General features: G+C 37.1%; 1 protein-coding gene across 3 annotated transcripts in view; it reads left to right on the top strand.

Moving 5' to 3' along the window:
• The first annotated feature begins 285 nt into the window (after positions 1 to 285).
• Positions 286 to 26,843, top strand: part of ZNF37A (zinc finger protein 37A) — a 68,759-nt gene continuing 42,201 nt past the window's right edge. For 2 of the 3 annotated variants that reach the window (XM_047761580.1, XM_047761577.1), the window contains exons 1-3: positions 286 to 528; positions 1,671 to 1,732; positions 2,460 to 2,518. In XM_047761580.1, coding sequence (XP_047617536.1) covers positions 1,698 to 1,732; positions 2,460 to 2,518 — 94 coding nt within the window. In that variant the 5' untranslated portion in view covers positions 286 to 528; positions 1,671 to 1,697. The remainder of the gene's footprint in view (positions 529 to 1,670; positions 1,733 to 2,459; positions 2,519 to 26,843) is intronic. The other variant, XM_047761578.1, reaches the window with a different exon arrangement.

Genomic DNA, 26,843 nt, shown 5'->3' with positions numbered 1-26,843 from the left:
AAAACAAGGAACTATAATTAATGAAAGAGACATGTAATTTACATTCTTATAATTTAAGATGAGTAACAAATAAAAGTATGTCTCATGACTTGTACTTTACTTGCTAAATCTGGCATGTCTCCCCAGTGGGCCCCCAAACACAGGTCCTTTTCGAACTGAGGTGGCTCTTGGGTGGGATGCGCTGTCTGGCACAGGACGGGGCTGTCGCGTTGAGCCTTGTGCGCATGTGCGCTGCCCTTCCCCCTCCCCCACTTGCTCTTTTGTTCGCATTCTACGGCGGGCATCGCGAGGAGGTGGTTCCGGAACCTGTGGTGACTGCTGGTCCTGGCGCAGCCCGGGAGGGCTGGACAGGGTGAACAAGGTTTCTGTGAGAGGGGCAAGTGAAGGAGGAAACGGCTTTGTCCCCTCACCTCGCTGTGAATCCGGCTCCGTTTTTGTGTACCTGATGAGCACCTGCACATCCAGCGCTCATTAGCAAGTGAAGCTTAATTTTCTCACATCCAAGGTGCTGCGTGGTCTGAGGCCTCGGTAAGACCGCGCGGAAATTGGCTTTCGGGCGCTCAGTAGATATGCACTTTTTTTTCCCTGGGAGAACCTTGTTATTTTCCTCTGAGGATCTCTCTTAATCTTCCCAACCACCTGTGGTTAATGTCTCGTCCTCTTTTTAACAGTGAGATGGGCTCAGAGAGGTTATAGAAATGCAAAGTGGCGAACGGGCCGAGGGCAGGAGCAAGGGTAGTTCCCATACCTCGTTCTCTGCCCAGCATAAAGTCTGAACCTGAGTCAGTCACAGCAGTTAGCAGCTTCAGGACCTCAAGGAAATCAAATTGAATTGAACGCAGCATTGCATTTGGGGGATTACTTCTTATTCCTAAAGAACCTGCGAGTCTGGCGCTGTAATGCAGGTATCCAGGTCCTTCTGACCCCCTCTAGCTTTGCTTGTGCCCTCAGTTTGCTTTCAGGAAGTTCTGCTTGTGCTTCAAAGTGACAGTAAGATCCAGGAGCTTTAGACCCTGGATGAATATTCTAACTCTAAACTGGTTTAGGTCCAGCTTTCCTGCAACAAAGCAGCTTTTGTTAGGGACAGTAGGGGATTCCAGGAGCAGAATTCCTGTTAGTTGCCCTGAGACCTCTGTAGAGATCCAGAGACCAGGAGGAAAGAGCAAAGACTCTTATTGCTCAGCCAGAAGCAATGTGTGTCCTTCTGCCAGAACCACTGTCAAATCCAAACTGTCACAGACTGGGTAATGGAAGTTTTGGGCCAACTTTAAGGAGAGATGTAAGCTGTGGTTGGGATAGGAGGGCAAGACAAAAGCAACAGAAGATACTGTTCTTGGGGAGTTGTGAAGACATCATGTGGAAGGAGGTGCTGATCAGCCACAGGGGAGGGAATTACCCTCTTTCCTTCATTCTTTATCTCACTCTTTCTGGATTCTGAGCTGCTACTGCTCTACAGCTCAGAGTCTAGAACATTACCACTAGAGATATGCTGATGCCTCCTCTATCCTGATCTTACAGAATCAGAGATGGTACTGCAAGGCAGGTCTTTAAGACTTGGACTTAAGACAGGTCTAATTCTGATTTACTTGAAAGATGGAGTTGGGATGGGGTGGGTAGGAAGTGGGTCTAAAACTGTTAAGTGGTTACAGTCATACATTTTGTTATGGCAGAATCAAGAGCAGATATGGAGTCTCTTTATGGTCCAGGAAAGTCTTTTCCTTTTTGACAACAGGTAAGTCAAAACTAATTTTGTTTTTTAATTTAAAAATACTTTTGAGAACCTAAGACCAAGTAAGGAGCAAACTTTTTTCCTTCCAAAAAAGACCAGCCCTTAAAACACCTTATCTCTTTTTTTAGAACCTTGTGGAGTACTCTCTGGTTCGTAATGAAATTATACATTTTTGTTCTGAGTATTTTTGCATCAGCATCATGTTTTATTTTTTTTGTTTGTTTTTGTTTTTGTCTTTTTAGAGCGGCACCTGAGGCATATGGAGGTTCCCAGGCCAGGGGTCAGATTGGAGCTACAGCTGCTGGCCAACTCCACAGTCACAGCCACTGAATGAGACTAAGGATTGAACCTGTGTCCTCATGGATACTAGTCAGATTCCTTTCTGCTGAGCCACGACGGGAACTCCCAGCATCAGTTTTAAGGAAAGCATTATGTACCATTCCTTGGCTTTTCCTAATTGGTTTAATTAATGTGTTGTTTACATTTTTCTCTGTTAGAGCATACCTTGTTAATAAATTAGCAGAAAACCAGTGTTTTTACATTTGAAAACTAGCATATCCGAGACTACATAATCATTCCAAAGTCATGCATGGACATGGAGTGCTCCTTCCCTCACTGGTATCCCTTCTGCCTCTTCTCAGGGTGTCTCCCATTCTGAGGTATTTTGCTGGCTGCTATGTGGAGCTTGTTAGGCAGGTGACATCTCTCATGGTCTTTTCTTCTTTCTTAGCTGTACTCTCACAGTTCTCTGCACTCTTCCAAGACTAGCAGAAAATGATCACATCCCAGGTGAGTTGTTTAATTTATGCACAGTTTTGCGTTAACAGTGTTTTGAGATTTATAAAATGTCTATACATTTGTATGAAATAGTAGAAATAACTATGTTAACATCAGGGAAAATAAAGAGCAGGAGTCAGCAAGTTGCAGTCCATGGGCCAGATGCAGTATGCTACCTGTTTTTTGTTTTTGTTTTTGTTTTTAATGGATCACAAACTAAGAATTTTTAGAAGATTGAGAAACAAGGAGTAATATCCTGTGATGTGAAAATTGTATGAAATTCATATTTCAGTGTCTGTAATGTTTTACTGACACATAGCCATGCCCATTCATTTATGGCTGTGGCTGATTTCTCATTGCAAGGCTAGAGCTGTGGTCATGACAGAAAACTGTGTGGTTCACAAGCCTAAAATATTTACTACTTGGCCATTTACAGAAAATGTTTGCTAATCTCTGATACGGAGTAGCTGATCAATGGTAGGGCAAAGATGCCATGTAGGTTAAATGCAGATCTTGTGATCAATACTGAGTTGTGAAACTGGGACATAAAAAAGTTTTTTGATAGGCTTCATTAGGTGATATTGTGAACCTTCCAATGACAGGAATAAAGTGAATGATTCTTGTCCAATCCAAGGGAAGTTAAGAGATGTCAAAAGAAAATATGGGATAAACAATTCAAATGAATTGAGCCAGTATTAGGACTCATGGTTGTTCAAAAAAGGGACAAGTCTGGGTAGACCACGGCAACCTAGGGTAGTTAGTAAGATGAATCAGGCTTTGTGACTGGGCAGAATCTAAATCCTTGTAGAGTCTGTCAAGGGATTTCCCCTGCCTTACTTTTTTTTATGGCCACTCCCGTGGCATGTGGAGGTTCCTGGGCCAGAGATTGAGGTTCAGCTGAAACCGCTTCAACACCAGGGGATTCCACTTTTTAAATTGTGGTAAAATACACATAAACATGAAATTCACATTTGAACTATTTGAAAGTGTAGAATTTAGTGGCATTTTGTACATTCACGATGTTGTATAACCATAACCCTCACCCACTTCCAGAATATTTATGTATTTTCATCACACCAAAAGGAGGCCCCATATCCTTAATAAACAGTACCAAACTTAATAAACATAACTTAATAAACACCCCATTCCCCCCAGCCCCTGGCAATGGCTAATCTGTTTCCTGTTTATGGATTTGCCTGTTCTGAATAGCTTATATAAATGGAGTCATGTAGCCTTTTGTGTGTAGTTTCTTCCCTTATCATGTTTTCAAGACTCATTACTTCATCCCTTTTATGTCTGAATAAATATTCCATTGTATGTATATACTGCCTTTTGTTTATCCATCAATTGATGGGCATTTGGAGGTGATTCCATGTTTGGTTATCAAGAATAGTGCCACTAGGAGCATTCATGTACAGGTTTTTGGTTGAAAACCTATTTTCAGTTCTTTCCTAGGAATGAAATTGATGGATCATGTGATAAATCTGTGTTTAGCTTTTTTTTTTTTTTTTTGGCTTTGCCCTTGGTGTGAGAAAGTTCATGGGCCAGGGATTGAACCTGTGCCACAGCAGCGACAGTGCCAAATCCTTAACCTGCTGTACCACAGGAGAACTCCTGTTTAGCTTCTTTTGAAAGTTCCAAACTCTGCTTCTCAGCAAGGTCCCTTGCACTTTCATATGAATTTTATGTTAGCTTTTCTATTTTCACACAGAAAGGCTGTTGAGATTTTGATAAGGATTGCATTGAATCGGTGATTTGGAGAATATTGCCATTTTAAGACTTAAGCCTTAGAATGCATGAACATGAGATATTTTCCCACTCAGCAGTGATTTATGGTTTTCACTGTACAGATTTTCCATATCCTTGTTTAAATGTATTCTTAAGTATTTTATTCTTTTAGATGCTATTGTAAATGGAATTGTTTTCTTAATTTCCTTTTTAATTTGCTTATTGATAATATGTAGAAAAAGAACTGATTTTGGAGTATTGGTCTTGAATCCTGCAACTTTCCTGAATTTGTTCAGTAGTTCTAATACTTTCTTTATAGATTCTTTAGGATTTTTTTTTCTTTTGTCTTTTTGCCATTTCTTGGGCTGCTCCCACAGCATATGGAGGTTCCCAGGCCAGGGGTCAAATTGGAGCTGTAGCCACCGGCCTATGCCAGAGCCACAGCAATGCAGGATCCGAGCCATGTCTGCAGCCTACACCACAGCTCACGGCAACGCTGGATCCTTAACCCACTGAGCAAGGCCAGGGATCAAGCCTGCAACCTCCTGGTTCCTAGGTGGATTCGTTAACCACTGAGCCACAATGGGAACTCCTAGGATTTTTTATATATGCAATCAAATCATCTGCAAATAGAGATGGTTTAACTTCTTCCTCAGTTTGAATGCCTTTATTTATTCATTTTGTCTACTTGCTCTGGTTGGAATTTCCAGTATAGTGTTGAATATGAGTGGCCAAAGCAGGCACCCCCCCTTTTTTAAACCATCTTAATCTTTTTAAGTTTACAGTTCAGTAATGTTTTAAGTTTATCCACCCAGATGTGCAATCAACCTCCAAAACATTTTTATCTGGCATTACACAAAAACTCCTCATTCCCGTTTGTCCCCTAGCCAGTGGCAGCCTCCATTTTACTTTCTGTTTCTATGAGTTTGACTACTCTTGATACGTCATATAATTGAAATCATACACAACTTGTCTTTTTGTGACTGGCTTATTTTACTTAGCATAATGTCCTCAGGTTTGATCCATATTGTAGTGTGTGTCAGAATTTCTGTTCTTTTTAAAGGTTGAATAATACTCCATTGTGTGTATATATCACATTTTGTTTATTCATTCATCTGTTGATGGACGTTTGATTTGCTTCTGCATTTTGGCTACTGTGCATAGTACTTCTGTGAACATGGGTGTGCAAATATCTCTGAGACTCTGTTTTTAGTTCTTTTGGATAAATACTAATAAGTGGTATTTCTGGATCATATGGTAATTATATTTTCAATTTTTTGAGGAACTACCATACTGTTCTCCATAGCAGCTACACCATTTTATATTCCCACCCAGTGCATAAGGGTTCCAATTTCTATACCTCCTTACCAGCGCTTGTTATTTTCTTTTTTGATCATAGCCAGCATAATTGGTATAAAGTAGTATCTGATTGTGGTTTTGATTTCTATTTCCCTAATGATCAGTGATGTTGAGCATATTTCTATAAGTTTGCTGGCCATTTATGTATTTTCTTTGGAGAAATGTCTGTTCAAGTCCTTTGTCTATTAAAATATTTTTTTGTTGTTATTTAATCATAGGAGTTCTCCTCACAGAGCCCCCAGACAGATCAAAACACAGTTCTTTGAAAATAAGGTACATACAGGCATATCTTCGTTTTATTGCATTTTGCAGATATTGTGTTTTTTATAAATTGAAGGTTTGTGGCACTCCTGCATTGAGCAAGTCTGCACCATTTTTCCAACAAAATTTGCTCATTTCTTGGTAATTCTCACAATATTTCAAACTTTTTCATTATTATATTTGTTATGGTGGTCCATTGTCATTGACTCGATGTTACCATTCCAAAAATACTGTTATTTGCTGAAGTCTTAGATGATGGTTAGCATTTTATAGCAATAAAGTATTTTTAATTAAGGTACATATATTTTTAAAGATATAGCACTATTGCATACTTAATAGACTAGAGTATAGTGTAAACATAACTTTTATAGGCACTGGGAAACCAGAAAATTCATGTGACTCGCTCTAGTGCCATGGTCTGAAGCTGACCCACAAGATCTACAAGGTATGTCTGTATTGACCACTCTGGCACCAGCAAGCCATACCACGAATGCTCTTGTTTTAAATTTTTGATTAGATTGCAGAGTTCTGAAAAATTGATTCTGAAAATTTTTATAGTTTAATTGTTGCTTTACTGGAGGGATGATGTTCTGGAGTTCCCTATTATGTTATTTCACCCCAAAATTCCAACATCAGTTTTTTCCCCAGTTTTATTAAAATATGATTGTGCCAAAATATCAGCTGCCTCTGTACACCAGTACCAAATAGAAACACAGGGACAGAGATGAAGGAAACAGAAAAAGTAGCTTTAATTGCCAGGCAAAGAGGAGAACATAGCAGGCTAGTGCCTTAAGGACTGTGCCTTCCTTGGAGGGGGCAGTGAGAAGGACAGGGTGTGATCAGCTCATGGACATTTTCCTGATTGGTAAGGTGAGGTTATTGGGAGTCGGTGTCATCAACCTTCCTTTTCCAACCCCTCTGGGGTCTTTGTGCTTGGGGGAAGCATGCAGTTGAATTCTACCTGGTGAGGGCTTCAGCACCTGCAAAACAGCTCCAAGGACATGGCTCAGAATATTATCTATAGTATTTGAAGAAGAACTAAATAAAGGTCCTTGACTTTGTTGAATGTCTAAACTATCGTTATTCTGTCTTGCTTGACTGTTTTCCTTTTTCTCTGTATTTTCTCCCTTCACTGATTAAATTGATTTTTTGACAGAAGTTTTTCTATAGATAAAAAAGCCAGGTAGAGGACATGAGCAGGGGTCCATTCTGGGAAAGCCTCACAGGGTCCTGTCCAGTTACATGATTGACATAGTTGTTCAACATGACTTGACTTAACGTATGTCATGAAACGATTACCACAAAAAGTTTAGTTGACATCCGTCATCTCGTATCCATACAAATTTTTTTTTCCTTGTGATACAAGTCTTAGGATTTACTCTTTAAATTTCAGATATACCAATCATTGTGTTAACTGTAGTCATCATGTTGTACATTACATCCCCGTACTCACCTAACTTACAACTGGAAATTTGTACCTTATAACCACCTTCATACAATTCCCTTTCCCTTTCCCCTAGTCTCCCACTCCCAGCTATTGGTCACCACCAATCTTATCCCTTTGCCTGTGAGTTTGGTGGGGTTTTTTGGTTATCTTTTTGTTTAGATTCCACATGTAAGTGAGATCATGCAATATTTTCTAACATCACATGTAGCATAATGTGTCTCTCCATATTGTCATAAGTGGCAGGATTTCCTTCTTTTTATGCCTGAATGATATTCCATTGTATATATACCACAACTTCTTTATCCATTCTACTGTTGATGGACATGAGGTTATTTCGTGACTTGGCTAGTGTAAATAATGCTGCTATGAACATGGGGATGGAGATATTTCTTCAACATAGTTTTTTTGGTTTCCTTCAGATATATTCCCAGAAGTGGAATTGCTGGGTCATATGGTAGTTCTATTTTTAATTTTTTGAGAAATTGCCATACTGTTTTCCGTAATGGCTGTACCAATATACAGTCCCATCAACAGTGCACAAGTGTTCCCTTTTCTCCATGTCCTTACCAGCATTTGTTATCTCTTGTCTTTTTGACAGTGGGGCCATTCTGACAGGCATGAGGTGATACTTCATTGTGGTTTTGATTAATATTTCCCTAATAATTAGTGATATTGAGCATCTTTTCATGTACCTATTGGCCATTTGTATATCTTCTTAGGAAAACTGTCTATTAAGGTTCTTTGCCCATTTTAAAATTGGATATTGTTGTTTTCCTATTGAGTTTTATGAGTGCTTTATATATTTTGGATATAAAATATCTTTGGTAGACATATGATTTGCAGATGTTTTTTCCCATTCTATAGGTTGTCTTTTCATTCTGTTGATTGTTTCTTTTGCTGTCCAGAAGCTTTTTAGTCTGATGTATGTAGTCCCACTTGTTTATTTTTTATTTTGTTTCTTGTGCTGTAGGTGTCACATGCAAAAAAATACTGCCAAGACCAATATCAAGGAAGTTTTTCCCCTAGGAATTTTATGGTTTCTGGTTTTTAATCTATTTTGAGTTAATTTTTGTGAGTGGTGTAATACAGAGATCTAGTTTTATTCTTTTACATGGGAGTATCCAGGTTTTCCAGCACTGTCTCTTAAAAAGACTTTTTTTCTATTGAGTGTTTTTGGCTCCTTTGTCAAATATTAGTTACCTGTATATGCATAGGTTTGTTTCTGGGCTCTTGATTCTGTTCGTTTATAAGTTTGTTTTTATGCCATTATCATACTATTTTGGTTACTATAGCTTTCTAACATGCTTTGAAATCAGGGAGCATGATGCCTCTCACTTTGTTCTTTCTCAGAATTGCTCTTTTTGGGGTCTTTTGTAGTTCCATATACATTTTAGGACTTTTTTTTCTGCTTTTGTAAAAAAATCTTGATAGGATAAGTATTTTATTGAGTCTGTAGATGGAGTTGGACATTTACCAGTATTAATTATTTCAATCAATGAACACAAGATTGGAATACCTTTACATTTATTTGTGTCTTGTTTGGTTACTTTCATCAATATCTTATAATTTTCAGTATGGAGATCTTTTACCTCCTTGGTTAAATTTATTCCTATGTATTTTATTGTTTTTGACTTTATTGCTAATGGTATTATTTTCTTATTTATTTTCATATAACTAATGTATAGAAACACTACTGTTTTAGTATGTTTATTTCATATCTTGTAACGTCACTGAATTCATTGATTATTTCTAACAATTTTTTTGGAGTGTTTAGAATTTTCAGTATATAAAATCATATAATCTTTAAAAATGGGCAAAAGACCTGAATAGGTATTTTTCCAAAGAAGATATCAAAAGCAAGAGCCTACAATATGCTCTCTACAAGAGACTCACCTTAGGGCAAAGGACATATATAGATTGAAAGTGAGGGCATGGGAAAAGATATTTCATGTCAAAGGATGAGACAGGAAACCACGAGTTGCAATACTCATATCAGACAAAATAGACTTTCAAATAAAGGCCTTAAAGAAAGACAAAGAAGGACACTATTTAAAATCATGTAATCTTTAAATAGAGATAGTTTACTTTTTCCTTCCAATTCTTTTTTTGAGATTTTGAAAATTGAGATATATTTAATGTACAATATTCTGTAAGTTATAGGTATATAGCATCATGATTCACAATTTTTAAAGGTTATAAAACTCTATTTATAGTTGTTATAAAATATTTGCTATTTTCCCTATCTGTACAATATATCCTTGTCGCTTATTTACTTTATTCATAGTAGTTTATAGCTTTTAATATTCCCTACCCCTCTTATGCTCCTCCCCCTCCCTTCTCCCATGGGTAAGGACTAGTTTGTTCTCTTATATGAGAGTCAGTTTTCTTTTTTGTTATATTCACTTGTTTGTTTTATTGTTTAGATTCCACGTATAAGTGATATCATACGGTATTTGTCTTTATATGACTTATTTCACTTAACATAATACCCTCCAAGTTTATCCATGTTATTACACATGGCAAAATTTCATTATTTTTTATGGCTGGGTAGTATTCCATTGTGTATGTGTATCTGTCTATCTGTGTGTGTATATGTACACACACATATATTTACACGCAGCATATCTTCTTTATCCATTCATCTGTTGATGGAACTTAGGTTGCTTCCATATCTTGACTATTATAAGTAATGCTGCTATGAACATTGGGGTGCATTATCTTTTTGAATTGGTGTTCTCATTTTTTTTCCCAGATAATATACCCAGGAGTGGAATTTCTGGATTATATGGTAGTTCTGTTTTTCTTTTTGAGAACCCTCCATCTTATTTTCCACAGTGGCTGCCCCAGTTTACATTCCAACCAACAGTGTGTGAGGGTTCCCTCTTCTCCATATCCTCGACATTATTTATTATTTGTAATCTTTTTGATAATAACCATTGTGAGATATCCCATTGTGGTTTTAATTTGCATTTATTTAATGATTAACAATGTTCAGCATCTTTTCGTACACCTATTGGCCATGTATGTGTCTTCTTTGGAAACATATCTAATCAGGACTTCTGCCTAGTTTTTAATGGGGTTGTTTGTTGTCTTTACTATTGAGTTGTATGAGGTATTTAAATATTGTGGATATTAACTCCTTATTGGTTGTATCATTTGCAAATATTTTCTCCCATTTAGGGGTTATCTTTTTTTTTTAATGACTTCCTTTGCTGTGCAAAAGCTTTTAATAGATCCCATTTGTTTGTTTCCTTTACTTTAGGAGACACAACCAAATATATATATAGCTACAATTTATGTCAAAAGGTTTTCTCCCAGAATTCCTGTTGTGGCATAGCAGAAATGAATCTGACTAGTATCCATGAGGATGAGGGTTCAATCCCTGGCCTTGCTCAGTGGGTCAAGGATCCGGCATTGCCATGAGCTGTGGTGTAGGTGAATCTGGCATGGCTGTGGCTGTGGTGTAGGCCGGCAGCTGTAGCCCTGATTCAACCCCTAGCCTGGTAACTTCCATATGCCACACCTACAGCCCTAAAAAAAAAAAAAAAGGTTTCTCCCTATGCTTTCTTCAAGGAGTTTTATGATTCTGATATTATATATAGATATTTAATCTGTTTTGAGTTTATCTTGTGTATGGTGTTAGTGAAGGTTTTAATTTCATTCTTTTCCATGTAGCTTTTCAGTTTTCCTGGCACCACATATTGATGATGTTGTCTTTTCTTCTTTGTATATTCTTGCCTTTTCTGTTGTAGATTAATTGGCCATAAGTGTGTGGATGTGTGGATTTATTTCTGGTCTCTCTGTTCACTACCATTGATCTTTGTGTCTGTTTTTGTGCCAGTACAATACAGTTTTTATTATGCAGTGCAGTCTGAAGTAAGGGAATCTGATTCCTCTAGCTCCATTTTTCTTTTTCAGGGTTGCTTTGACTATTTAGGGTCTTTTGTGTTTCCATACAAATTAAAAAATTTTTTGTTCTAGTTCTTTGAAAAACACCATTGATAATTTGATAGAATTGTATTGAATCTATAGATTGCCTTGAGTAGTATGGTCATTTTAATAATATTAATTCTTCTAATCCATGAACATCGTATTTTTTTCCTTCTGTTTGTGTCACCTTCAATTTCTTTCCTGTGAAGTATCTTATGACTTTCCAGGTAAAGGAGGTTTATTCCAGTAAACCTCCTTAGATAGGTTTATTTCTAGGTATCTTTTTGATTCTGTTGTAATGGGATTGTTTCCTTAATTTTTCTTTCTGATCTTTCATTGTTAGTGTATAGAAATGCAACCAATTTCTGAATATTAATTTTATATTCTGCAAATTACCAAATTCATTGATGAACTTTAGTAGTTTTCTAGGGGTGTCTTTAGGATTTTCTATGTATAGCATCAGGTCTTCTATGAAAAGTGATAGTTTTACTTCTTTCCCAGTTTGGATCCTTTTTATTTCTTTTTCTTTTCTAATTTCTGTGGCTAGGGCTTCCAATAGCATGTTGAATAAAAGTGGTATGAATGGGTATCCTAATCATAAAGGTAAGCTTTCAGATTTTCACTGTTGAATGTGATATTAACTGTGGGCTGTCATATATGGTCTTATTATGTTGAGGTGTGTTCCCTCTTTGTTACTTTCTGGAGAGTTTTTTATTATAAATAGATAATGAATTTTGTTAGAAGCTTTTTGTGCACCTATTGAGATGATCATACAGTTTTTATTCTTCAGTTTGTTACTGTGGTATATCACACTGATTGATTTGCAGATATTGAAAAATCCTTGCATCCCTGGGATAAATCCCACTTGATCATGGCGTATGGTCTTTTTAATGTATTTTTGAATTCAGTTTGATAATTTTTTTTCAGGATTTTTGCATCTATGTTCATCAGTGATATTGCCTGTAATTTTCTTTTTTTGTGGTATCTCTTTGTGGCTTTGGCATTAGGGTGATGCTGGCTTCATGGAATCATTTTGGAAGTGTTCCTTCTTTTGCAGTTTTTTGGAACAGTTTCAGAAATATAGGTGTTAACTCTTCTCTAAATATTTGATAAAGTTTACCTGTGTTTACCTGTCATCTTGTCTTGGACTTTTTTTGTTGGGAGGTTTTTCTTTTTTATTATTATTACTGATTCAGTTTCATTAATGATAATTGGTCTTTTCATTTTTTTTGTTCATACTAGTACAGTCTTGGGAGATTGTTCTTTTTTTGAATTTGTCCATTTCTTTCAGATTGTTCATTTTATTGGCATGTAGTTATTCATAGTAGTCTCTTACTACTAGTAGATTCTTTGTATTTCTGTGGCACCAGTTGAAACTTACTCTTCATTTCTGATTTTATTGATTTGGTCCTTCTCTCTTTTTTTCTTGATTTGGCTAAAGGTTTATAAATTTTGTTTATCTTTTTAAAGAATGAGCTCATATTTTCATTGCTCTTTTTGATTGTTTTCTTTGCCTCTCTTTTATTTCTGCTTTGATCTTTATGATTTCTTTCCTTCTACTAACTTTGGGTTTAGTTCTTCTTTTTCTAGTTCTTTTATGTATAAGGTTAGGTTGCTGATTTGAGGTTTTTCTTGTTTCCTAAGGTAAGCTTGTATTGATACAAACTCCCCTCTTAGAACTGCTTTTTCTGTGTTCTATAGATTTTGAGTCATTGTGTTTTCATCTTCATTTTCTCTAGGTCTTTTTTTTTTTTTTGTCTTTTTGCTATTTCTTTGGGCCGCTCCCGCAGCATATGGAGGTTCCCAGGCTAGGGGTCGAATCGGAGCTGTAGCCACTGGCCTACGCCAGAGCCACAGCAACACGGGATCCAAGCCGCGTCTGCAACCTACACCACAGCTCATGGCAACACCGGATCGTTAACTCACTGAGCAAGGGCAGGGACCGAACCCGCAACCTCATGGTTCCTAGTCGGATTCGTTAACCACTGTGCCACGACGGGAACTCCTCTGTAGGTCTTTTTAAATTTCCTCTTTGATTTCTTTAGCAATCCATTGGTTGTTGAGTAGAATATTGTTTAGCCTTCACACGTTTCTGTGTTTTGTTTTGCAGTTTTTTTCTTGTAGTTGATTCCTAATCTCATAGAATTGTGGTCAGAAAAGATACTTGATATGATTTCAGTTTTCTTAAGTTTACCAAGGCTTTTGTGTATGTGTGTGTCCTAGGATGTGATCTATCCTGGAGAATGTTCAATGTATACCTGAAAAGAATGTGTATTCTGCTGCTTTTGCATGGAATGTTCTTTATACATCTATGAAGTCTATTTGGTCTAATGTGTCATTTAAGGACAGTATTTCCTTATTGATTTTCTGTCTGTGTCAACTGTCCATTGATGTAAGTGGAGTGTTAAAGTCTCTTACTATTGTGTTACTGTCAATTTCTCCTTTCTATCTGTTAATATTTGCTTTATGTATTTAGGTACTCCCATATTGTGTGCATATATATTAACACGTGTAATTATTCTCTTCTTGTATTGATCCCTTTATCATTATATAATGCCCTTTGTCTTTTTAAAAGATTTTGTTCTAAATCTATTTTGTGTGATATGAGTATTGCTACCACTGATTTCCTGTTGTTTCTGTTTGCATGACTGTTCCATACCCTCACTTTCAGTCTGTATGTCTTTAGTTCTGAAGTGAGTTTCTTGTAAGCAGTATTTTTCTTGGTCTTGTTTTTTAATTTAATCAGTCACAACATGTCTTTTGATTGCAGCATTTAGGCCACTGACATTTCAAGTAATTATTGAGAGTTATGTACTTATTGCCATTTTATTATTCTTATTACTAATGCTTCATAGTCTTTAGCAAATTGCTTTTATCTGTTTCATTAGTTTTTTTTTCAGGGGTTTTCTCTTTCTCTTTCAGTTGAGACAAATTCTCTCTTCTCATTTTGCTTAAACTTCTTTGTCTCTATGAAATAGGTGACAGTTACCGGTTGGAATTCTGAAGAGGAGTTCTTAATGTGGGAGCTTCCCTATATAGTCTGTATGTTCCCATTGGCTTTAGTGGGAGAGCTAGTTTTAATCTGAACACAAGTCATGTCTTTCCTCAGGGTGGCTTGGCAGCTACTACTATCAGTAGTAGGTGTTACTGGAGACAGAACGACTAGGGCTGGATTCTGGTATAAGCTCAGGCTTCCCCTCTGTTCAGTGGCTGTCTCTGCCCTCTTAGGGATGGGAGTGAGTCTGGTGTTGCTAGACTAAAAACCTTGAGGGTCAGGTCCAAGCTGGCCCCATTCACTTTAAGTATGTGCTCTCACCCTTCCCTGCACTGACATCTTTACTCCAGAGGGGAGCATTCTAGAGCAAGGTCGGACACTTGGCTTGGGCAAGGTGGTCCTGCTGGGGCAGAGATCTGGACTGCTTCTGATGTGGTGCCTGTGTAAGTGCTCTCAGTGCCTGCTCCCACTTTGCTCAGGTGCTGCCTCAAGTCTGAGCCTCCTTTTTCCCTCACAGCTGGGCTTTCCCCTCAGACTCTGCTTCCCTTGCTCTGGTGTGGAGCTATAATTCAGGGCACATAGGGCCTGCTTACTATGTAAGTGCTATAGTGGCTACCTTTGCTCTGCTCAGATGCCGTGTCGGAATTGAACCCCCCCTGTTTTACACAGCTGGACAGTATGTAACTGCATTGTGACACAAGTGGGGCTTGAGGCTTCTCTGGGATTAGACTTGGACGGCTGCTAGTGTAGTCACAGGAAACAAGTCAGCCATTTGTGCAGTTTACAATCTCTCTGCTCTGCCTTGATTGTGCAAGCAAGCATGTGCGTGCTCTTCAGTGGTGAAATTCAGGCTTCCTATAACCTTCCTGTTAATCTTCCTAGCCTTCAAACCAGCCAAGGGACTTGTCTTCCCTGTGTTTTGACCCCAGGGCTGGGACATTAAATATGTCGCCCGACCACCTGCTCCCCAGGGAGGGTCTCTGCCTGTGTAATCTTCCTTTTCTTCTGGGTCCTCTCTCAGGAGCACAGGTCCCAACCTGATCACTTCTCATAACTTCCTACCTGATTCTGTTGGGTCTTTCTTACACCCTTGGTTGTATAAACTTCTTTCAGCCAGTCTTAAGTTAGTTTTAAGTGAAAATTGTTCTACAAATAGCTGTATTTTTAATGTATTTGTGTGGGGGGGGTGAGTTCCATGCAGTCTGCTATCTTGATCTCCTTCCCTTGTCAAGTGAATAGTTTGCCCACTAAACTAAATACAGTCTTACTTATTTACAAAGTCCTGTAATGTACTTGAAGACATTCTCAAGTAACTAGGATATTCATATACAAAATTAGGCTGTTACAAAGTTGCAAAGCAATTTTAAAAGGTATTGTATTTTTGTATTCCTTTCCTAATATTTCATTGCTGGTATACAGAAATGTGACTGACTTCTGAATGTTAATCTTATAGCCTGCTACTTTGCTGAATTTATTAATCAGTTCAAGTAGTTTTGGGGTTGAGTCCTTAGGGTTTTCTATGTATAGTACCATGTCGTCTGCGTACAGTGAGTTTTATCTCTTCTCTTCCTATATGGAAGAAAGACAAAGACAAATACCATATGATATCACTTATAGCTGGAATATAATATCCAGCACAAATGAACATCTCCACAGAAAAGAAAATCATGGACTTGGAAAATAGACTTGTGGCTGCCTGATGGGAGAGGGAGGGAGTGGGAAGGGATCGGGAGCTTGGGCTTATCAGACACAACTTAGAATAGATTTACAAGGAGATCCTGCTGAGCAGAATTGAGAACTATGTCTAGATACTCATATTGCAACAGAACAAAGGGTGGGGGAAAAAATGTATACATGTAAGGATAACTTGATCCCCCTGCTATACAGTGGGAAAAAAATAAATTAAAAAAAAAAAAAAGAATGAAAGTCAGCAAATAAAAAAAAAACCGAAAAAACGAAGTTGCAAAGCAAGCAATATAAAAAACAAATCTGGAGTTCCCTTCATGGTGCAGTGGAAACAAATCCCACTAGGAACCATGAGGTTGCGGGCTTGATCCCTGGCTTTGCTCAGTGGGTTAATTGATCCAGTGTTGCTGTGAGCTGTGGTGTAGGTTGCAGATGTGGCTCAGATCTGGCATTGCTGTGGCTCTGGTGTAGGCTGGCAGCTGTAGCTCCAATTAGACCCCTACCCTGGGAACCTCCATATGCCTTTGGTGTGGCCCTAAAAAGACAAGACAAAAGTAAAAAATAAAACCAAAAAAAGAGAACAAAAAAACCCAAATACCAAGAAGTCATTACTGAATCCAGAGAATCCTCAAGAGCTCAGGCTAAGATGGTTATTTTTTCACTTTAAATTAGAATTACTTTTCATCTTCAGAAGGAGATATTTTGTTTTGTTTTGCTTTTTGGTTGTACCTGTGGCATGCTGAAGTTTCCAGGCTAGGGATCAAACCCACACCACAGTAGTGACCCAAGCCACAGTAGTGGGACAGCACCGGATTCTTAACCCACTGAGCCAGCAGGTAACTCCCTGTTTTTCTTATTTATTCATTTATTGCTTTTTAGAGCCACACTTGTGTCATATGGAAATACCCAGGCTAGGGGTCAAATTGGAGCTGCAGCTGCCAGCCTGCACCACAGCCACAGCAATGCTGGACCTGAGCTATGTCTGTGACCTACATCACAGCTCACAGCAATGCTGTATCTTTAACCCACTGAGCAAGACCAGGGATCAAACCCACATGTTCATGGATACTAGTCAGGTTTGTAACCCACTGAGCCACAACAGGAACTCCTATTTTTCATCTTTAAATTCTTCAGTTTTCTCAGAAATATTTTGTGCTGATGTTTAAAGTATAAGAAATCAACTCTTCAGCTAATTTTATCAATAAATAAATCTCTCCTTATAATTAATGTTTATTTAATTTAATTCAGTTATTTGTTCAGCAGTTACATATGAGAATCTACTCTGCTCTTTGCTGTGTACTCTAGGTTCTAAGAAAAATGAAGTAGAGATCCTTACAAAGGAGCTACTCTCAGTGGGATGGAAGTGGGAGATGGTTGCACTGATAGAATACTGTGGGACACACATGAAATTCTGCTTCATGTTTTTTTTAAAATTGGAGCTATTTTATCAGTCACCTTGTCACACTTTTCTATAGTAAAAATATAAGACTAAATTGATATTTTAAGTGTTGCTTAAAAAATTTCCTGTCATGGTAAAACTTATATTACTTTAACTAATCAAAGCAAATGTATTTCAAATATTTATAAATAAATATTAAACATAAAAGTAAAATTATATTGGAAATGCATCTTACAGAAATAGTTGGATGGTTTTTTAGAATCCAGGTTATCAGTGAATGAGAATTATGAGAGAGAAATAGTATTTAGTAATAGAAACTCTGTTTAAAGTTCAGTTTCATGGATGTAAGCATTGATAAACTTGTTTGCATAAATAAATAGATGTGAATGAATGGAGTTTTGTTATAGTGATGCATCTTAACTTTTTGAATTCTTCTGAATTGTATGCTACTAAAGATCTATCAAAGAAAAAATAATGATCTATCAGCTGATAACTCTGATTAGGTTCTCTTTCAACTTAACTGAAAGCATGTATAGGAGTTCCTGTTGTGGCTCAGCATTAATGAACCTGACTAGTATCCATGAGGATGCGGTTCAATCCCTGGCCTCGCTCAGTGGGTTAAGTGTCTGGTGTTGCCATGAGCTGTGGTGTAGGTCACAGATGTGCCTCAGATCCCGTGTTGCTGTGGCTGTGGTGTAGGCTGGCAGCTGAAGCTTCCGATCTGACCCCTAGCCTGGGAATTTCGTATGCTACACATGCAGCCCTAAAAAAAAAAAAAAAAAAAAAGGAAGGAAGGAAGATAAAAAGGTAGGAAGGAAAAAGAAAGCACATATAGTTATCCCTTGCTATCTGCAAGGAATTGGTTCCAGTATCCCCTCTAAGGATATCAAAGTTGACTGATGCTTGAGTACCTTAGTTGACCATCTGTATCATTGGGTCCACATCCTCAGAAATGGAGAGTGATTGTAACTGGAAACCACTTGTAAAAGGATATGTTCTTATTCAGTAGTCAATTGTCCCTTTCTTTGGCATGCTTGAGAGTTTTGCATGATGGGGTGCATGTACCTTAATAAGAATTTCCGTATTCTTTATGAGCATGTTTTGGTAAAGAACATTATTCTGACATTTTAATCCTAATATGAAGTACTCTGCTCTTTATATTGAGATTTTAACTCATTTTCTTTTGTTATAGTTACTCATGTGAATATATAGCAGGTTGACTTCAGTAACTGAAAAAAAACTGCTCCTCTAACAGCTCTGTCCCCAACCCTTTTGGTTTTTGATTTCAGGGAATTCTATCTCTATACATTGTGTGCTCCAAAACACAAATTAATACTGCTTTTAAATATCTTAGCCTCCAAATTATGTAGAAAAAAAGATATGGAATTACAGACCAAAATTACATTAATTACTAATTTTATTCTAAATTTTAAAAATATATAACTCACAGTTCCGACTGTGGCACAGTGAGTTAAGAATCCAGCTGCAGCAGCCTGGGTCACTGTGTAGGTGCAGGTTTGAACCCTGGCCAGGTGCAGTGGGTTAAAGGATCAAGTGTTGCCACAGCTGCATGGCTCAGTTTCAGTCCCTGACCTAGGAACTTCGATATGCTGTGGGTGCAACCATACAATAAATGTGTAACTCACCTAAATTGTGTAGAAAAGATAAAACACAGTTATAAAGGATTGCTATGGTAATACTAGTTCTATAATTGCCTGTATATTTCCCTGCATTGAATCTTTATTTGTACAGCTTCAAGTTACTGTCTAGCATCCTTTCATTTTACTTTGAGTGGTACTTACAGGGAAAGTCTAGTGATCATGAACTTCCTCAGCTTTTAGTTATCTAGAAATAACTTGGTTTCTTCTTGACTTTTTGAAGGATAGTTTTGCTGGATGTAGTATTCTTAGTTGATAGGGTTTTTTTGTTTATTTATCTTTTTGAATATATTTACCCACAGTCTTCTGACCACCAGAGTTTCTAAGAGTAAGGATAATATTAATTGATGATCTCTTGTATGTGATGAGTCACTTCTCTCTTTCTGCTTTCAAGATTCACTATGGAGTTCCTTGGTGGCTCAGCAGATTAAGGATCCAGTGTTGTCACTGGTGTGGCTCAGATGGCTACTGTGGAGCAGGTTCAGTCCCTGGCTTGGGAACTTCTTCATGCCATGGGTGTGGCTGAAAAAAAAAAAAGAAACAACAGATTCACTCTTTGTCTTTTGAAAGTATGGTTGTCAAGTGTCTTGCTAGGAGTCTCTGATTGCATCTTACTTGGAATTTGTTGAGCTTCTTGGATGTTTGTGTTCATGTCTGTTATTAAATTTGGGGACTTTTCATTCAAATATTATTTCTTTGACTATTTTTCAAATATTTCTGTGGTCTCTGCCCCTTTTTCTCTCTCTTCTTCTGGGACTCCCATGATGTACATTTCACTCCAGTTGATGGTGTTTCACAGGTCCCTTAGGCTCTGTTCACTTTTCTTCAGTCTTTATTTTTTTCTGTTCCTGAACCTTGATTGTTTCCATTGTCCTATCTTCACAGTCACTGATTCTTTTTACTATGAGCTCAAATCTCCCTTGGAATGTCCATATGAATTTTTCATCTCAGTTATTGTATTTTTCAGCAGTGTAATTTCTTTCTGATTTCTTTTTAGGCTTTCTGGCTTCCTCTTATTTCCATTTTGTTCACACATCATGTCATGTCTTTGTTTACATTTTCCTTAAATTCTTTGAGCATTGGTAATATGGTTGTTTTAAAGTCTTTGTCTGATTTATCTGTCATTAAGTCTGTTGCAGGGACAGATTCTATTTATTCATTTTTCTCTTTTACATATTTTCCTGTTTCTTTGTGTGCTTTGTGGTTCTTTGGGTTGCATGCTGGTGACTACTGGTAAACAGTAATATGGTAACTCTAGAAAGATTTTCCCCATTCATTGGGTTTGTTGTACTTTCTTACTGTTTTCTGTTTTTTAATTATTGTTTGGGGGTTAAATGAAATTTCTGGCTCATATGGAAATTTTATATTTAACTTCTGGAGGAATAGCCAAACTGTTCTGCACAGTATCTTGAACCATTTTTCAGTTCCACCAAAAATGTATGATGTTTCTAGATTTTCTAATTCTGGCCCAAATCTATTTTTTATTTATTTTTTATCATAGTCATCCTAGTGTGAGTAAAGTGGTACCTCATTGTGGTTTTGATTTGCTTTTCCTTAATGACTAATGATATTGAACATCATTTCATGATTTATACATTTAAAATGTCTATTCAAGGCTGTTGCATACATATTTTTTCTTTTTTAAATTTAATTTGTATTTTATGTGAGTATAATTTATTTACAGTGTTGTGTTAGTTTTAGGTGTACAGCAAAGTAATTCAGATATACATATACATATATCCCATTTCTTCAGATTCTTTCCCCGTATAGGTTATTCTTTCCCCGTATAGGTGTTTCACGGTAGGTCCTTGTTAATTATCTACTTTATGGAAAGTACATAAATTCCAAATTTATCACTCCCTCCACCTTTTCCCTTTGGTTTCTTTTCGAAGTCTGTCAGTCTGTTTTTGTTTTGTAAATAAGTTCATCACTATCACTTTTTTTAGATTCAACATATAAGTGATATCATATGTTTGTGTCTCATTGTATGATCAGCTTCACTTAGAACGATAATATCTAGGTCCATGCATGTTGCTGAAAATGGCGTTATTTCATTCTTTTTAATGGCTGAGTAATATTCCATTGTATATATGTATCACATATTCTTTTTTTTTTTAGGGCCACACTTGTGGCATATGGAGGTTCCCAGGCTAGGGGTCTAATTGGAGCTGTAGCCACTGGCCTATACCAGAGCCACAGCAACGCAAGATCTGAGCCACATCTGTGACCTACACCACAGCTCACAGTAATGCCAGATTCTTAACCCACTGAGCAAGGCCAGGGATCAAACCTGCAACCTCATGGTTCCTAGTCGGATTTGTTAACCACTGAGCCACGACAGGAAGTCCTGTAGCACATCTTAATCCACTCCTCTGTTGATGGACATTTAGGTTGCTTCCACGTGTTGACTATTGTATATGGTGCTGCAGTGAACATTAGGGTCCATGTATCTTTTTGAGTCATGGTTTTCTCCAGGTAGATGGCCAGGAGTGGGATTGTTGGATCATATGGTAGTATTATTTTTAGTTTTTTTGAGGGCCCTCCATACTGTTTTCCATAGTGCTTGCACCAGTTTACATTCACACCAACAATGTAAGAAGGTTCCTTTTTCTCCACTCTCTCCAGCATTTATTGTTTGTAGACTTTTTGATGATGGCTGTTCGGCTGGTGACATTATGTTCTACCTCATAATAGTTTTGATTTGCATTTCCCTAATAATTAATGATGTTGAGCATGTTTCATGTGTTTTTGGCCATCTGTATGTCTCTTTGGAGAAATATCTGTTGAGATCTTCTGCCCATTTTTTGATTTTTTTTTGTTGTTATTATCAAGGTATAGGAGGTGTTTATATATTTTGGAGATTAATCCCTTGTCAGTATCTTCATTTGCAATTACTTTCTCCCATTCTGTGGGTTGTCTTTTCATTTTGTTTATGGTTTCCTTTGCTGTGCAAAAACTTTTAACTAGGTCCCATTTGTTTATTTTTGTTTTTATTTTCATTACTCTAGGAGGTAAACCTGAGAAGATATTTTTGTGGTTTATTTAGAGAGTATTCGACCTACATTTTTCTCTAGAAGTTTTATAATATCCAGTCTTACATTTAGGTCTATAATCCATTTTTGAGTTTATTTTTGTGTATGGTGTTAGAGAATGTTCTAATTTCCTTCTTTTGCATGTAGTTATCCAGTTTTCCAAGAACCACTTATTGAAGAGATTGTCTTTTCCCATTGTGTTTTCTTGCCTACTTTGTCATAGATTAGTTGACCATAGGTGCGTGGGTTTATTTCTGGGCTTTCTATCCTGTTCTATTGATACTCATTTCTGTTTTTTGACCCATACTTTTTGGACGATTGTAGCTTTGTAGTATAGACCAAGGTCTGGGAGCCTGATTAGCTTCATTTTTACTTCTCAGGATTGCTTTGGCAATTTGGGGTCTTGTATATTTCCATACTAATTGTAAAGTAGCTTATTCTAGTTCTTTGGAAAATTCCATTGGTAATTTGATAGGATTGCATGAATCTATAGATTGCCTTGGGTAGGATAGTCATTTTGACAGTATTGATTCTTTCAATCTAAGAACATGGTATAGCTTTCCATATATTTCTGTCATCTTTGATTTCTATCAATAGCATCTTACAGTTTTTGGAGTATAGGTCTTTTGCCTCTGTAGGTAGGTTTATTCCTAAATATTTTATTCTTTTTGATGTAAAGGTAAATAGGATGGATCATTTCCTTAATTTCTTTTTATCTTTCATCATTAGCGTATAGACATGTAAGAGATCTCTATGTATTAATTTTGTATCATGCAACTTTACCAGATTCATTGAAGAGGTCTAGTAGTTTTCTGGTAGCATGTTTAGGATGCTCTATAGTGTCATGTCATTTACAGTGACAGTTTTACTTCTTCCTTTCCAATTCGGATTCCTTTTATTTTTTTCTTCCCTGATTGCCATGACTGGGACTTCCAAAACAATGTTGAATGAAAGTGATGAGAGTGGACATCCTTGTGCTGTTCTTGATCTTACTGGGAATTTTTTTCTGCTTTTCCCCATTGAGAATGATGTTGTCTGTGGATTTGTCATATATGGCTTTTACTATGTTGAGTTAGCTTCCCTCTATGCCCATTTTCTGGAGGGTTTTATAATAAATGGGTGTCAGATTTTGTCAAAGGCTTTTTCCGCATCTGTTGAGATAATCCTATGGTTTTCATTTTTAATTTGTTAACATGGTGTATCACATTGATTGACTTGCACATATTGAAGAATTCTTGCATCTCTGGGATAAATCCCTTTATCATGGTATATGACCCTTTTAATGTATTGTTGGCTTGGGTTTACTTGTGTTTGTTGAGGTTTTTGCATCTATATTCATCAGTGAAATTGGCCTATAATTTTCTTTTTTTGTGATATCTTTTTCTGGTTTTGGTATCAGGCTTATGGTGGCCTCACAGAATAAGTTTGGGAGTGTTCCTTCCTCTGCAATTTTTTGGAAGAGCTTCAAAAGAATAGGTGTTAACTCTTCTCTAAATGTTTAATACAATTTGTTTATGAAGTCATCTGGTCCCAGACTTTTGTTTGTTGGAAGTTTTTAAATTACAGCTTCAATTTCAGTACTTGTGACTGGTCTGTTCGTATTTTCTATTTCGTCCTGGCTCAGTCTTGGAAGATTGTACCTTTGTAAGAATTTGTCCATTTCTTCTGGGTTGTCCCATTTATTGGCATGTAGTTGTTTAGTAGTCTCATATGATCCTTTGTATTTCTCTGGTATCAGTTGAAACTTTTCCTTTTTCATTTCTAATTTTATTGATTTGAATCCTCTCCCTTTTTTACCTTATGAGTCTGGTTAAAGGTTTATCAGTTTTGTTGATCTTTCCCAGCAACCAGCTTTTAATTTCATTGATCTTTTCTATTGTTTTCTTCATCTTAGTTTCATTATTTCTGCTATGATCTTTATGATTTCTTTCCTTCTGCTAACTTGGGGTTTTGTTTCTTCTTCTTTCTTTAGGTGCTTTAAGTGTAAGGTTAGGTTGTTGATTTGAGATTGTCCTTGTTTTCTGAGGTAGGCTTGTATTGCTATAAACTTCCCTTTGGGAACTGCTTTTGCTTTTTCCTATATGTTATGGATCATTGTGTGTTCATTTTCCTTTTTCTGTAGTATTTTTTGAATTCCTCTTTGATTTCTTCAGTGATCCATTGGTTGTTTGTAGAAAATTGTTTATCCTGCCCATGTTTATATTCTTTACAATTTTTTTTGTAATTGATACTAATCTCATAGTGTTATTGGAAGTTGCTTGATGATTTCAGTTTTATTAAATTAACCAAAGCTTAAATTTATTAAATTTTCTCAAAATAAAATACCTTAAAAAATTTTCACTGCAGTATGTGGAAATTCTGAGCCAGGGATAGAACCTCTGCTGTAGCAGCAATCATTGTCACAGCAGGGACAATGCCAGATACTTAACCCACTAAGCCACCAGGGTACCCAATTTTCTTAAATTTAACAAGGGTTGCTTTGTGGCCCAGTATATGATCTATGCTGGAGAATGTTCCATGCACTTGGGAAGAATGGGTATTTTGCTCCTTTGTCATGGAATGTTCTATAAATATCAGTTAAGTCCATCTGATCTAATGTGTCATTTAAGGCCTCTGTTCACTTATTGATTTTCTATCTGGATGATCTCTCCATTGATGTAAGTGGGTGTTAAAGTCTCCCATTATTATTGTGTTACTTTCACTTTCTACCTTTATTATGGTTAGCATCTGCCATATATAGTGAAGTGCTCCTATGTTGGGTGCATATATATTTACAATTGCTACATCTTGTTCTTTGATCCCTTGATCATTATGTAGTGTCTCTCTTGTTCCAATCTTTATTTTAAAGCCTATTTTGTCTAATATGAGTATTGCCTCTCCATCTTTCTTTTGATTTCTATCCACATGGAATACCATCTGCCATCCACTAATTTTCAGTCTGTATGTGTCTGAAGGTCTGAAGTGGGTCTGTTATAGACTGCATATATATGGGTCTTGTTTTTGTATCCATTCAGCCAATCTGTGTCCTTTGATTGGAACATTTAATCCATTTACATTGAAGGTAATTATTGACATATACTTATTGTCATTTTGTTAATTATTTTGGATTTGTTCTTGTAGGTCCTTTTTCTTTCCTTCCTCTTTTGTTCTCTTGTGATTTGATGCCCATCTTTAGTATTATGTTTGGATTGATTTTTTTCTCTTTTGTGTGTATTGTAGTTTTTTGACTTGCAGTTACCATGTAGTATTGATATAGCAGTCTCTATATATACAGAATGTTGTTTTAAGTTGGCAGTCTCTTAATTTCAAATGCAATCCTAGTATCCTGCATTCGTACTCTTCTTTTCTCACAACTGCTGGATTTGATATCATAATTGTGTGTTGATGGTTTCCTACTTTTACTGTATATAGTTGTTTTTTTTTGTTGTTGTTGTTTTTAACCAGTGAGCTTTCCTTCCTATCATAATTTTCTTTTTTCTGGCTATGGCCTTTTCTTTTTCACTTACAGGATTCCTTTAGCATTTGTTGTAAAGCTGGTTTGGCTGCACCAAATTTTCTCAGATTTTGCTTATCTGTAAAGCTTTTGATTTCTCCATTGAATCGAACAAGAGCCTTGCTGGATAGAATATTCTTGGTTGGAAGTTTTTCCCCTTCATCACTTTAAATATATCATGCCCCTCCCTTCTGGCCTGCAGAGTTTCTGCTGAAAAATCAGCTGATAACCTTATGGAGGTTCATTTTTGTTATTTGTTGCATTTTCCTTGTTGCTTTTGATATTTTCTCTTTGTCTTTAATTTTTGTCTATTTGATTGACATGTGTTTCAGCATGTTCCTCCTTGGGTTTATTCTTTATGGGACTCTGTGTGTGTCCTGGAGTTGAGTGGGTCTTTCCTTTCGTATGTTAGGGAAGCTTTGGCTATTATCTCTTCAAATATTTTTTCAGGCACTTTCTCTCTCACTCATCTTCTTGTTGTTCCAGAGTTCTCCTAGACTGTCCTCATTTCTTTTTTTTTCTTCCCTTTTTTTTTACTTTTTTCTGCAGCAGTGATTTCCACCAGTGTGTCATCCGGCTCACTTATTCATTCTTCTGCCTCATTTATTCTCCTGTTGATTCCTTCTAGTGTATTTTTCATTTCAGTTATTGTTTTTTTCTCTGTTTGTTATTTAAATCTTCTAGCTCTTTATTAAACTTTTCTTATATCATCTCTGTCTGTGCCTCTATTCTTTTTTTGATAACTTAGGTCATCCTTACTCTCGTTACTCTGAATTCTTTTTTTGGTAGATTGCCTATCTCCACTTCACTTAGTTGTTCTTCTGGGATTTTATCCTGTTCCTTCATCTGGAGCATATTTCTCTGCCATCTTATTTTGCCTAACTTTCTGTTTGTGGTGTTTGTCATTTAGGTGACAGGATTGTATCCCCTGTTGCTTCTGGTGTCTGCCCCATAATGGGTGAGATTGGTCCAGGGGCTTGTGCAGGCTTCTTGGTGAGAGGGGCTTGTGCAGGCTCCCTGGTGCCTGCCCATTGGTGTGTGGAGCTAGGTCCTATCCCTCTGGTAGGCAGGGCTGTGTCATGGGGTGTGTTTAGATGTGGATCTGTGCTCAGGATGACTTTGGGAAGCCTGTCTGATGATGGATGGCAGTATGTTCATATGGTGTTGGTTGTTTTCCCTGAGGCATCCCATCCCTGGAGACTGCATGGTGTTGTTTGGGGCCATGTTGTGCCAGTATGATGACCTCCAATAGATCTCACACTGATTAATATTCTCTAGAACCTCTGCCTCCAGTGTCCTACCCCCACAGTGAGCACAACCAACCCCTGCCTCCCCAGAAGACACTTACA

Source organism: Phacochoerus africanus, chromosome 15, assembly GCF_016906955.1.
Source record: "Phacochoerus africanus isolate WHEZ1 chromosome 15, ROS_Pafr_v1, whole genome shotgun sequence".
In the NCBI taxonomy this organism is placed as follows: Eukaryota; Metazoa; Chordata; class Mammalia; order Artiodactyla; family Suidae; genus Phacochoerus; species Phacochoerus africanus.
The sequence above is the reverse complement of the archived record's forward strand: the minus strand, read 5'-3'. Positions and strand labels throughout refer to the sequence as shown.